At 31.7% G+C, this 12,997-nt stretch overlaps 1 protein-coding gene and 1 long non-coding RNA gene across 2 annotated transcripts in view; both read right to left on the bottom strand.

Annotated features, from left to right (window-relative positions):
* LOC111052476 (NPC intracellular cholesterol transporter 1 homolog 1b) overlaps positions 1 to 12,963 on the bottom strand; it is a 107,388-nt gene extending 94,425 nt beyond the window's left edge. The window contains exon 1 of the mRNA XM_039443094.1: positions 12,442 to 12,963. Coding sequence (XP_039299028.1) covers positions 12,442 to 12,545 — 104 coding nt within the window. The 5' untranslated portion in view covers positions 12,546 to 12,963. The remainder of the gene's footprint in view (positions 1 to 12,441) is intronic.
* Positions 9,308 to 10,444, bottom strand: LOC120354935. Its single transcript, XR_005573311.1, has 2 exons — positions 9,991 to 10,444; positions 9,308 to 9,419 (listed from the first exon to the last, which is right to left on the bottom strand). It is a non-coding gene; the product is annotated as an uncharacterized LOC120354935 (long non-coding RNA).
* Positions 12,964 to 12,997: the final 34 nt, after the last annotated feature.

Below are 12,997 nucleotides of genomic sequence, written 5' to 3'. Positions count from 1 at the left end.
ATGTAACATCTGTTAGAAACGTATATATATTGCTCTATTTCTGAATAGAACATTAAGGCTGTGCTAGCGGCCAAAGAAAATTTTCACTGTTGATATTTTTCAAAGTTCTCCGGTCTAGATACTATCAAGTTATTAAAATAAAAAAAAAATACCAGGAAAATGTTCCTTATCAATTTCTTACTTTTTGAGGTAAGAGCGCCTAAAGCTTAATTTTTTGGTAAAGATTATTTCAAATTCGGTGAGAGATAAATTCATGAAATTCTGAGGAACATTCTTCATGTATTGTTGATGAAATGAAATTTTTTTCCTGAGAATATCAACCTTTTGAAAAAATTATTCCATTTTCAAAAATTGCTAAAATTAACTCAAGTTAAGTTATTTTCATTTACTTTTCAGAAATGCAATAACATTTTCAAAAATTGATGTTTTGAGGGATTTTTTATCCTCAAAATTCCATGGAATTACCTATTACCGAATTCGAAATGATCTGTTTGAAAAGACATCTTTAGGGGCTCATATCTCAAAAAATTATAATCGGAAAAAATTTTTTATTTTTTTTATTTTGATATTATGTATAGTACGATTGTACAGAACGTAAAACTTTGAAAAATATAACCAGTACCAAGTTTTCTTTTAGCAATACATTATTATTTTACGTGCATCATGAGTCATGATTATTTATTTATTCACAATATCACATTGGAAACAACAGGTAATGACCCAAATATGTTTCCTTAACACAACAAAAAAAGTTTAATCAAAACAAAAAGAAGATACTAAAACTAACGTTTGAAAAGAAAAAAATAATACTTAGAAAACTACTTTTAAAGCATTCCTTAATAGAGTTGATGGTGAAAGTGATGGTGAAAATGAATATATGAAGTGATGAAGGAGAGGTGTTATCAATAAGATGATAAGAGAGCATCAAGAAGGAAGGAATATTCATTTTCTGGATTTTATTAACCATAACTTTGATTTATCAACAAAATAGAGTGTAAGATAGAACATTTTATTATGTATATAATCTGGAGTTTGGTTTGATTGAACATTAGTCAGGACGATTTTATAAAGACGATTGACAGCGAACAATTTAAGCTAACCAAATTAGAATAGAAACGTTTCACTAAATGGTACATGAATAAACTCTACTACTAATGGCTGAACAAGAATTTAATTTACCAATCAGCTCAATAACTAAGAATTAATTAATCAATTAACTCGAATGGAATGTTGATTACAGACATGCTGCTAACAAGAACAACGGTCTGGTTTCATAAAATCACTGCTAGATGATACCAACAATATTGAAGATAATAATGTTTTGTATTCTTGTCCATGCACAATAAATATACGATCAATGATTTTATTTTTTTCATATGTTTAGTTTTCTGATATTGTCATGGATCCTGGACTACAAATAAACTAATGTGTTATTTCGTTCACGTTTAAATACACAATGGATCATAATGAGATCAGAATATAGGTGAAATTCCTTAGCGACGGCTCAAGCCGCGTGGCTCGAGGCCGCGTAGCTCAAATGAGCTAGAGCCACCGCGGCTTGAGCACATAACATAAAAAATCATTACATTCGATGATTCATTGGATTTTTATGCTGTATGAACGTTATGGCGGTTGATGAACTAGAACCTAGAAGTGTTGGCTACTATATTGCTTTTACAATTCATATCAAATCTATATTCCATACAGAATTACTTCCGACTATCTCCGAAATATGCGGGGCAGAGAAATGGAAGGAGATCAGCCAATTACAGTGATGATTAGAGTCATAGAAAGAAGCGCAGTAGCAAATTTGTCGATTAGACTCAGTCGACTCAGTGCTTCAAGAGAGGAAACTACGTATGCGTATCATGAGCAGTTGAACACACTCTAAAGACTACAAAACGCTGGCCGCTTTAGCACGGCAACATCGCCGCCGCTGTATTCCTACTTTTCTCTGAACTCCAAGTCGAAAATTATTTTTTATGAACTATAATGAATCATCGAATCTAATGAATATTTATAGGTTATGTGTTCCAGCCGAGACGGCTCTAACCACGCGGCTCGAATCGTCGCTAAGGAATTGCACCTAGCCTATAGACAGCGACATGAAAAAATAGGTAAAATCTATTCACAATGATTTCCAGATCACAGACTGAAAGCGGAAAAAGCAAACATCCTGGACAAAGTAATGAATTACAGAAGTCTGCTGTTGGTTATCCATTCTACTTTTTCAATAATTCATATAAGTTATGATAAAAATACGAAAAAATATATTAGCACTCATGTTTTATAGCGTCAATATTTCTCATGCTGGTGTCGCACACTATCTAACCAAACGGATAGTTTCTGAAATAGAGTTTCATTTATTTATTATAGTCTGAGTTTCTGTTCGGCTTAATAATGTATGACACCAGCACGGAACATATTGCCACTATAAAACGTGAGTGTTAATATTTAAAAAAAGTATTTTTATTATAAATTACAGAAGAATTATTATCAATTCCAATAGTTTTTCACGCTGAAAAAGTATGTGAATATCCTTGATTATTTAATTATATGAATAATACAACTTTTGACTCGTCAAATATTCAAATTTTTCTATTAGCCTAACCATTATTAATGGTATGATTTTTTAAAACTCTAATTTTATAGAATATAGTCTACTTTTCTAATTGTCGATATTATTTTTGAATATAATATACATAATTGTAATCCACATTCATAACAAAAATTATATTTGTTGGGGGAAACAGGAAAATAAAAAAATTCTATACATGTTATAAGCTTGAAAATTTCACTTTCTTTGTTAATTTATTCAATACTAATCGTTTGGTGAATCAAAAACTCTTGTAATGATAACAATGAGATTTTACAAACTGTTTATAAATTTATCATGGTTATTTCACTGCCGATAGAATGTGATAGTTTCATTATATTACTATAAATTGAAAAACTATTTCTACATGGCAAAATTGGATAGAATTGGCTATTAATTTCATCCCGTTTCTATTGGAATATGAGTTTTATTTTTAAATCATACACATTAAGGAGGGTATTGGCTATACATGGGAATTTATTATGAATATAAGGAGTATGATGATGGAACACAGACGAAATTAATTTGGTACAGTAGTTACTATATGCTAGGCTGTAAAGATTTACGAACAGAATACTGTATAATTAGTCATCCACTAATAATAGCGTCTCAATTAGAATCAATTATCTAGTGACCTAGATTGATTCAAGATCAAGTATTCAGTTTAGATGAGATTTCTCAAGCACTGATAATGTAGTATAAAATTATCACAATTTTGAGAGTTTTTGTTGGTCTTCAATTCAAAATTATTCTTCTCATTTAAATTTACTTATTATATGATACAGGACTTTAGCAGAAATGTAATACAGATTTTAGTATTTTTTTAATAGGATCATGTATGTAATTTTAATTTCACACTTGAAATTAAAAGGTCAAGATTTTGAATTGTAGAAGACGAGCTTTCCATAGCATGAAACAAGGCTTCCAAGCATTTACAGTAAAGTATAATATTCAAAACGTACCTATGTCATCTATAGGTTTCTACGAGATTCACGATTCCAGCATCTGACTAAAATTGGGTTGCTATGCTTATATATGTCATTATAAAAAGCAGATAGATAACTCAGCAGCGTTGCCAAATTGTTTGTAGACTATGTGGAAATATAACGAACTAATAAAATATTTTATCTTAATAATTATGAAGATCTATTATTGGATAATCAACATAATCTATATTAAGAAAATATATTTACTTGATGAATTAAATATACTTTATTTGAATTGATCATTATTAATAAGAACCAACAATAAATAGATATTATAGGATAACTTGAATTACAGATATCTACTATGGAAGGGGGTAGAAAATTAAACTTGACAAATATGTCGTCCTATCTTTGCTAATACAGTAGCCTACTACTAACAGTGGCGTTTAGGCCTGTTTCACATTAGGAAGTCGGTGAGACACCAAGTACACGAGCGAGTAACGGGCCATTAGTTCTTATTGCGTACATTACACTAGGGAGTTCTTATTGCGTACATTACACTAGGGACTCTAGATTTTATTGTAGAACCTTGGTTGTTGTAACATTTATATTCAAACAATTATTATGAGATAATTTAGCCAGAGTATTGGTATCATGTTCCAACCGGGTTTCGGCCTAAGGCTACTAGCACACACACACACCGATTTTGGACGGCCGATTTTTTATCGGTAGCAAAATTTTAACGGCTACTTGCACACACACCGATTTTTGGACGGCCGATTTTTTACCGCCTGATTAAAAAAGCAATATTCTAGTAATGGTATATTCACACTAAGTGCAGATTACGGGATCTTTATTTGATAATAAATTATTGGTAATTAGAATGAATTATGGCTTCTATGTTTTGAAAAGTTGCTTAAAAGGGAAATGGGTCTATAGTTATTTTTTTAGATTTGTCGCCATTTTTGTAGAGTGGAAGACTCTAGCTATTTTAAAACCGTCTGGGAAGATACCCTGTTTCAGGTTGTTGTTTAATATTTTAGCCATATGTATGGTAAAAAGTGATTAGGACGAATAAAATGTAAAATAAAGGAAACTACTTACCAAATGCATTTTTTTGTATCATCTAGCTAGATCCTCAAAATAATTTTTGAGAGTGCAGCAAACTTCTCTCCATGCATCCCTGGTGAGATTTCAGTCTTTAAATGTTTCCAAAGTCTTATCCCACAATACAGGTCTTGCTTCCACTAACGATATAAGGATATCATTCATCTATGTCACCCATTTCAAACGTAATTACCTCGCACTATCAAAAGAGCAGAGCAGTCGACTGGAATGGAGGATGGTGTAGCGAGAACTGGCAAGGACGGTCGGAGAAAAATCGGTGTGTGTGCAAGCCTTTATTTACTCACGGGCGCCACTGTATCGCCGGCACATCGCCGGCACCGGTGGTACGCAGTAGCAATGGCCGGCTGCTCGTCGGCATTTTACCGGCGCCGATCAGCGGTCGGCGTGTGTGCCAGGTCCAGTTCTCGCCTGCGCGTCACTATTGGAATTTGGACGGCCAGTAAAAAACCGGCCGTCCAAAATCGGTGTGTGTGCAAGTACCCTAACGATTTATGAGAGGAAATCAACAAAATATCATCTGCAAACATAGAAATCTTGCAGTGAATCAAATATCTAGGTAAATCATATGTGTAAAGTAGAAACAGTAAAGGTCCCAGGACTGAACCTTGAGGCACTCCCAATCTTGAATTCCTCTCTTGACTTAAATAGTTCCCAATTTTAACAACCAATTTTCTATTCTCCAGATAACTTTCAAATAACCTGAGTACAGGTCCTCTTATACCAACACTAGATAGCTTTTGTAATAAAATTTTATGATCTATAATGTCGAAAGCTTTGAAAAATCTATAAAAAGACAAAGGTTATGAACATTAGCCTTCAAGTTACCATATATGTATTTAGAAAAATTTGACAATAATTTAATTTTACCTAATCCTTTCATGATTCATGAAACCATATTGAAAAGCATTGATGATATTATGCTTATGTAGGAATAAATTCATCCTTTCGGCAACATATTTTTCGAAAATTTTCTCAAAAATTGTTAATATGGCAATTGGCTTAAAATTTGAGAATTCACCATTTTTATGGATGGGTCAACAGAACATTGCAATAGTATATTTCGCACCTAGGGCCGAGAATGAAAACAATTTTTCCCCCCACTTGGATGTAATGAGCTGGTTTTCGTGCGTCATATGGAGGCCAAAAATGATTGTACTCTGACCAGGCCGGAAAAATTTTTACGCCCCTAGGGCTGTAAAATAACCTTGACGTCAGCTGATTCTGATTTGACGTGAACGTTTACAAAATTTTTTATGAAACGGAATCAGTTTATGCTTCTAGAATTGAATAAAGTATTTTGCAATAAGATACTATCATTTTATTTGGATGAATGAAATACAAATAAGATATTAAAAACTATTCAAATTTAATTTTCAGAGTATAATCGAATCCGACCTGTAACCTCACTGATGTCTAGTGCTTTTGATTATCTTCGTGCACGAGAGCCTTTCTCGATAGTGGTGGGGATGAAGGGGAAGTTGTTGTAGTAGAGAGGGGATGCCTCACAAGTGGATCAACGACAAACTGGGTCGAAACACATTTCACTCCAACGACAAACTGGGTAGAAACACATTTTACCCCAACGACTAACTGGGCTAACGACAAACAGCTGTCGTAATGTTCGGCCTGTAATGTACCAGGCCTAGGTAAGAACTAACCTGGGCCTTATTGCAATCAATTTATTTGAATGAAACCTGCAAACATTGAATATGAGTGGTTGCAGAGTTTCAAACTATTATAAATGAATGACAAGTGAGCAATTAGAATTAGTCTCAAGTATTATTTAACAGATGGCAAAATTTATTTGTTTTGTAGTTACCTGTGATACGAAATGTAGACAGTTCTATTTGATCTATTACTACAATTTATAGCTGAACAAAACTTTGTCATTGCTGGTAATCTAACCAGCTATGTTTCCAGCGTTTCTATGTAACCAGAATTTATGAAAAATTTCAAATAATTCAATATTTATCATTGATTAATTCAGCATCCACAAACAAATCACCATTATGGGCTTGTAATAATCTTCCAGGTTGACCCCTCAATGGCCGATTTCCACATGTTCAATTCCAAGTGAGACACTAGCGCTGCATGTGAGTCTATGCATCTTTAAGGTCTTTGCCTACACTGACCACATGACAAATCGATATAGACCGATCGATATATATATATATATATATATATATATATATATATATATATATATCGATAAGTTCGACTTATCGACTATCATACAGTTCCAACGCCATCCCCACCACTATCGGGAAAGGCTCTCGTGCACGAAGATAATCGAAAGCACTAGACATCAGTTGTAACCTCATAGTACTGCGTTTGCCACGAAACCTGGTGGATAATTTTGGAACTACTTGGGCAATTTCCTAGCTGCTGAACGTTTTACAAATAGTTTATTATGAAACGGAATTAGTTTATGCTTCTAGAATTGAATAAGGTATTCTGCAATAAGATACTATCATTTTATTTGGATGAATGAAATACAAAAAAGATATATTATAAACTATTCAAATTCGATTTTCAGAGTAGGATAGGACTTCTAACCTCAAATTCCAATAACAAGCATTGTTGACATCCAGACTGTCCAAATTTCAAGTGCGCTAAAACAGCTGATCCAAAAATTTTCATTATTTGTGTTTATTATTCAAGAATCAAAACATTCATAATAATATCATCTTATTGCCATTTAAAACAATAAAAAAGTATAAACTCAACCTCCCACATTAAAACATAATCTTTTAGGTTATTTAGACAAATTGAAATCCACCCAAACCCAGCTTAAGTACTGCGTTTACCACTAAACCTGGTGGATAATTTTGGAACCACTTGAAACTACTAAAAACAAACTATTTTTTCGGACATGTTATTCATTATCAAAATTTAAGAACATAATAGTTTGAGCTATGCCTGTTGTTCTTTCCCGATCATATTTATATGATTTGTAATTGTATTCACTGAAAATGAAAAAATTACCTCAGATTTGCTAGAGCTATGACCTTCCAGTTTTGCTTTCGGAAGTGCCTAATAAACAATTATTCTCATATTATATATATATATAAACAGGATATACACAAAACAGGATAGACACACAACACGGATAGATTAAAAACACTGTACTATGTAAGTTTTTAAGTGTTTTTAATCTATCCGTGTCGTGTGTATCCTGTTTATATTTATATTATAAAACTTTAAAGTGTTTTCTGTTAAGTGATATATGTCCGAGGCCGTAGGTCGAGGACTAGAAAAGATTGAGAGCCGGAAACACATTTTTGCCCGTGGAGCGAACGCTATTTTTTGCCACACAAAAAAATAAAACTATATATAAATATAAACAGGATACACACGACACGGATAGATTAAAAACCACTTAAAAACTTACATTTAAACAAGAATTTTCGGGAGCTGGGCCCCCTTTGTCAATCAACCAGGAAGTGAAGTGGTGCAGATTTGAATATATCAATCTATTTATGTTTGTGCCTCCTGTTTTAATTTATATTACAAACTTTAAAGTTTCTTCTGTTGCTTCATTTCAACTATTTTCTATGAAAATATTATTCAAATTTCATTTTTTTCTATTTTTAACCAATTTATGGCACTTACAACATTTTGCCATTACAAAATTTGAGCTTAATGTCAGTTACAACAATCTGACTCGACATATTCCCGTGTTATTTAGATTTTGTCTCTTGCAACATTCTGCCTTACACTGAAATTTACTGTATGGAGGTTACAATTTTAATTTTTTTCTAAAATTAATCTAATGATTGAGAAAAAAGAGATTTTATTAGAATAGAATCAATTTATTCATCATTTATAATCATAGGCATTGTATAACTTATCATAAAGTTTCCTATAACTTAGTTTTGTGTATCATGGTCTTACTCCCCACATCCACAGTTCCATTCAATGCTCAGTTATTAGAGAAAATTGAATCAATTATCTTGTATAATTTAAAATTCAGCAAGTAGAAATAATTAAGATTAATAGAAAATTTAACAAGTAGGCAAAAATAAGAAAATAACATGAAAATTAAGAGTACAAAAGAATAATTTACATAGGCTACATGCACAGTAGTTGCATGTACATCATTCACTGCTCAGTTAGCAGTCTAAATCAGGTCAATTGCCTTGCACAATTAATTCCAAATAAAAGCAGTTAGAAAACAATAACATAGATAAATTAAAGTAGAAGATAAAAAAATAAGAAAATAATTTAAATATTTATAAAGTAGTAAATAATGCACTGAATAATGAAATATTTGTCCATAGTAGTAAGTAGTAACTATTAAATCTATCAAATACAAGTCTATCCTAATATTCATTTCCTAATAAATCACTAATATTATTATTGATTTCTATTTGTAATCTAATAGTTATTCTGATACTCTAAACTTCTACAGAGTCTTCTTCATCTGTCTCTGGTAGAACGTCAGCTGTCTTTTTGTTATGAGGGATCTGGAAGTATTCAGTATGGAATCTTTCAGGGATGATTCCATTTTTACACAAATCTGTCAAGTTTTCATATTTTCTCTCATTTATTGGAAGCTTATCATTGTACAGTTGGGTTTTTGATGTTACTTCAGTCTTGCTCCTTCTACAAAGCATTGCTATTTTTCTTGTTTCTTCATCTTCATCATAGCTATTTCTTAGATAGACATTTTCATCTCCTTTTTTAAACTGGCAAATTCTGTAGTACTGGTATTAGATTTCTTGGCCAATTCAACCAACATAGCAGCTCTACTAGTCATTTTTTCCAACCTGTGAAAAAACATTTCATCAATATTATACAATAACAAATTAATAATGACTTATTGGAAATTGATAGAGGAGTTGAGTGAAATAATCAATTTCCAATTTGTTTTAATAATTCAACTTTCAAATAGGAACCAAGTAAAAGTGGTCAAGTAGGCCCACCCCACTCTGTCTTCTCAAAAATAAGTAACTTATATCCACTGTAAGTAATATGTAACTTATATCCACAATAAGTAACTTAATCCATGTATCCATCCTCTACCCACCATAAACAAGTAATGTCCTACCTCTGTGTATATATCTTAGAAAAATAGACTATCCTACAATGTATAGACCACATCATTGTATATTACTATGTTTTCTGTTTTCATTATTTGCACATAAATTGATTGAATCTCCAATGAAAAAATAACCTGCATCAAATTCAGAAGTAGCCTATGTTATTTGAAACTGATTACAATTGAGTTGGTGATGCAGACAACTGAGAAATATAAAGCTTCAAAATAATATTTAAATTAGTACTTAATACTTTATTAGAGTGGTGTTCAATGATTAAAAATAACGATAGATAACTCACCTCTCAAAGAAATGATGAAACAGTTTACAAACTCATTCTCTTGATAAGTTTTCCTGGATAATTCAATTTCAAACAACAAAAATACACAGCAAATCACGCTACATAGACCAATGAAACAAGAATCACGCTTCAACTTCCACTGAAACATAACCTAGAACCATGTGACTGGTGGCTTATACAACATTCTGGCTAGCAGAGATTGAAAACTGGATCCAGTACAAAAATGTTCTTGGATGACGATACAACATTCTGCCTTTCAGTTTCTAGCTCATACAACATTTTGACTTTCAAAGACTTGCCATATTGGCAGTTACAACAAACTTTATTCTTCTTTTTCTCCCTTAAAATGAATTAGATGGTTACAACACTTTGCTGGGACGTATAACAAGCACATATCTATCAGCTGGACTCAAAAACCAATTTTCCCAGATTTTGGCGCTTACAACATTTTGACTTTCAACCATCGATATATATATATATATATATAAACAGGAAAACACTGTACTATGTAAGTTTTCAAGTGTTTTTAATCTATCCGTGTCGTTAGTATCCTCTTTATATTTATATTAATAAACCTTAAAGTGTTTTCTGTTAAGTGCTAGCATATATATATATATATATATATATATATATATATATATATATATATATATATATATATAATATATATATATATATGTATAGTGCTAGCACTATATATAGTGCTAGCATATATATATATATTAGCACATAACAGAAGAAACTTTAAAGTTTGTAATATAAATTAAAACAGGAGGCACAAACATAAATAGATTGATATATTCAAATCTGCACCACTTCACTTCCTGGTTGATTGACAAAGGGGGCCCAGCTCCCGAAAATTCTTGTTTAAATGTAAGTTTTTAAGTGGTTTTTAATCTATCCGTGTCGTGTGTATCCTGTTTATATTTATATATAGTTTTATTTTTTTGTGTGGCAAAAAATAGCGTTCGCTCCACGGGCAAAAATGTGTTTCCGGCTCTCAATCTTTTCTAGTCCTCGACCTACGGCCTCGGACTTGAAAACCACTTTCGAGCCGGAAAAGTCTCATTTTCGGCCTTAGGTGCGGAATATACTATTTTCTTTCTTTATTTTCAAGTTCAACCAAAATGCTTTACTCTAGTTCTGCTATAATTGTATTTGCATTATAGTTCATAATGCCAATATCAAGAATCAAGAATTTTATTGGACATAAAACAATATTACAAAAATGTAAGCAATAGGCTTCGTCAATAATAAGTAAAATATTAAAAGTTGGACTATAAAACGAACGAATTTACAAATACACATTGAAATATTGTAGTAAAATATCACGTGTTGGACTATAGAAACGAAAAAATTTACACATATACATTGAAATATACCAGGTACTCATTAACAGAATAGAAAGCTTCAGACTTGAGCCATTTATCAACAGAAATACAAAACGTTTTCAATGGTAACTGCTCAACATTATCTGGTAGTAAATTAAACATGCGAATTTGAAGGTACTTATGACTTTTTAGAGTTTTAGTCAATCTCTGTAGGTCTAGTTATATCATCCCTATGTCTAAGGCACTGTCTAAGGCCCTATGTCTAGGACATTTATGAACACAGTAGATATCAAATGATCTTAGTAGATTTAACAATTCAATACCAGCACTAGCATTTTCTTTTAAGATATCTACATTCAGGTCTCCTGTAATAACTATATGTTTAAAATGTTTAGGTCCGTTTGTCAAATCAGATAAAAATTTTTCAAGATTTAAAATGAACTGGTTAAAATTAGAACTAGGAGGACGGTATATGCATAATATTATCACCTTAGATTTAGACATCTTAATAGCTGAATCTTCAATACATTTCGAAATACAGTGAATTAAAGATTATATACTATGATGATAAAGTACTAATCAACATTGAGTACCGTAGTCATTTTTTGAAATAATTTAATACCGACAAGATAGTTAAGGAATAAAAGATAAGGTTTTATTAGAATCAACAAGAGCTGTCAAACGTTCTGTATTGATAACCTTCGGTTTCAATAAAATACACATTAACCATTTGATTGCTTAGTCTAATTGAGTATCGATTAATATGTTTATCGTAGGTTGGGTTTGGAATTAAGCAAGACAAGAAAAATAGGCAATATAATTACCCTATCTGACCTATTGAATTTTTATCAAAAGACTCATAACCTTCGGTATGTATGGTAACAGTAGCTTGATGGGCTAGATTTGAATGATCATTTATATCAAGATTACGATGAGAAAAAAAATTATAGGTACCGTACCGTAGAGATTAGATCAAAAGCTTATTTTATTGACATAGAAATAACCTCTTGATGTTTCGAATAGACTGGGAAAAAATCAGAATAAGTTAGGTACTGTTGCATAATGTGCTAGGATCATAATTATATGTATTTTTATGCTTAATTGATTAATACAGACTTACCTAAAGAAACAAACTTCAAGCTTATCAACAGTGTAAGATTTCAAAAGCCTGCCAAATTTACTAGTTTCTTCTGAATCTGACTTTTCTTCGAAATTTGAGGCCATTGCAATCCTAAAATAAATGAAAAAGAGTTGAGAAGTTAGAACACTACATTAATGAAAATTAACCCTAGAGCCGGTCACAATTCACAAAATATATTTTGTCAGCTCCATCATCATTCATTCTTCAGGCTATGTAAAACGGTAACACGCTAAACCTAAACATAAAGAATGATCTTAACGAAAGAGAAAACGCAAATAGACCAAACGTAACCAGCTTGACCAACATAACGGTTTAAAACTTCTACTGATCATTTTTTAGGTTATGTTTAGTGGGATTGTAAGGAGATTAGGTTATGTTTTATCAACATTATGAACTGTAACAAAGTACAGTAGATACAAAATTATTCATAACTTGGTAGGTTTATTCTTATAAATAAGTCCTTCTTTAGCAGAAGACTAATCAAACACAAATACATAATATTGAGAAATTCGTTTAAAACAGAAAGTTGAAACGG

The sequence above is a fragment of the Nilaparvata lugens genome, chromosome X, assembly GCF_014356525.2.
Source record: "Nilaparvata lugens isolate BPH chromosome X, ASM1435652v1, whole genome shotgun sequence".
Taxonomy (NCBI): Eukaryota; Metazoa; Arthropoda; class Insecta; order Hemiptera; family Delphacidae; genus Nilaparvata; species Nilaparvata lugens.
Note: the sequence above shows the minus strand (reverse complement) of the source record. Positions and strands in the feature narration are given on the sequence as shown.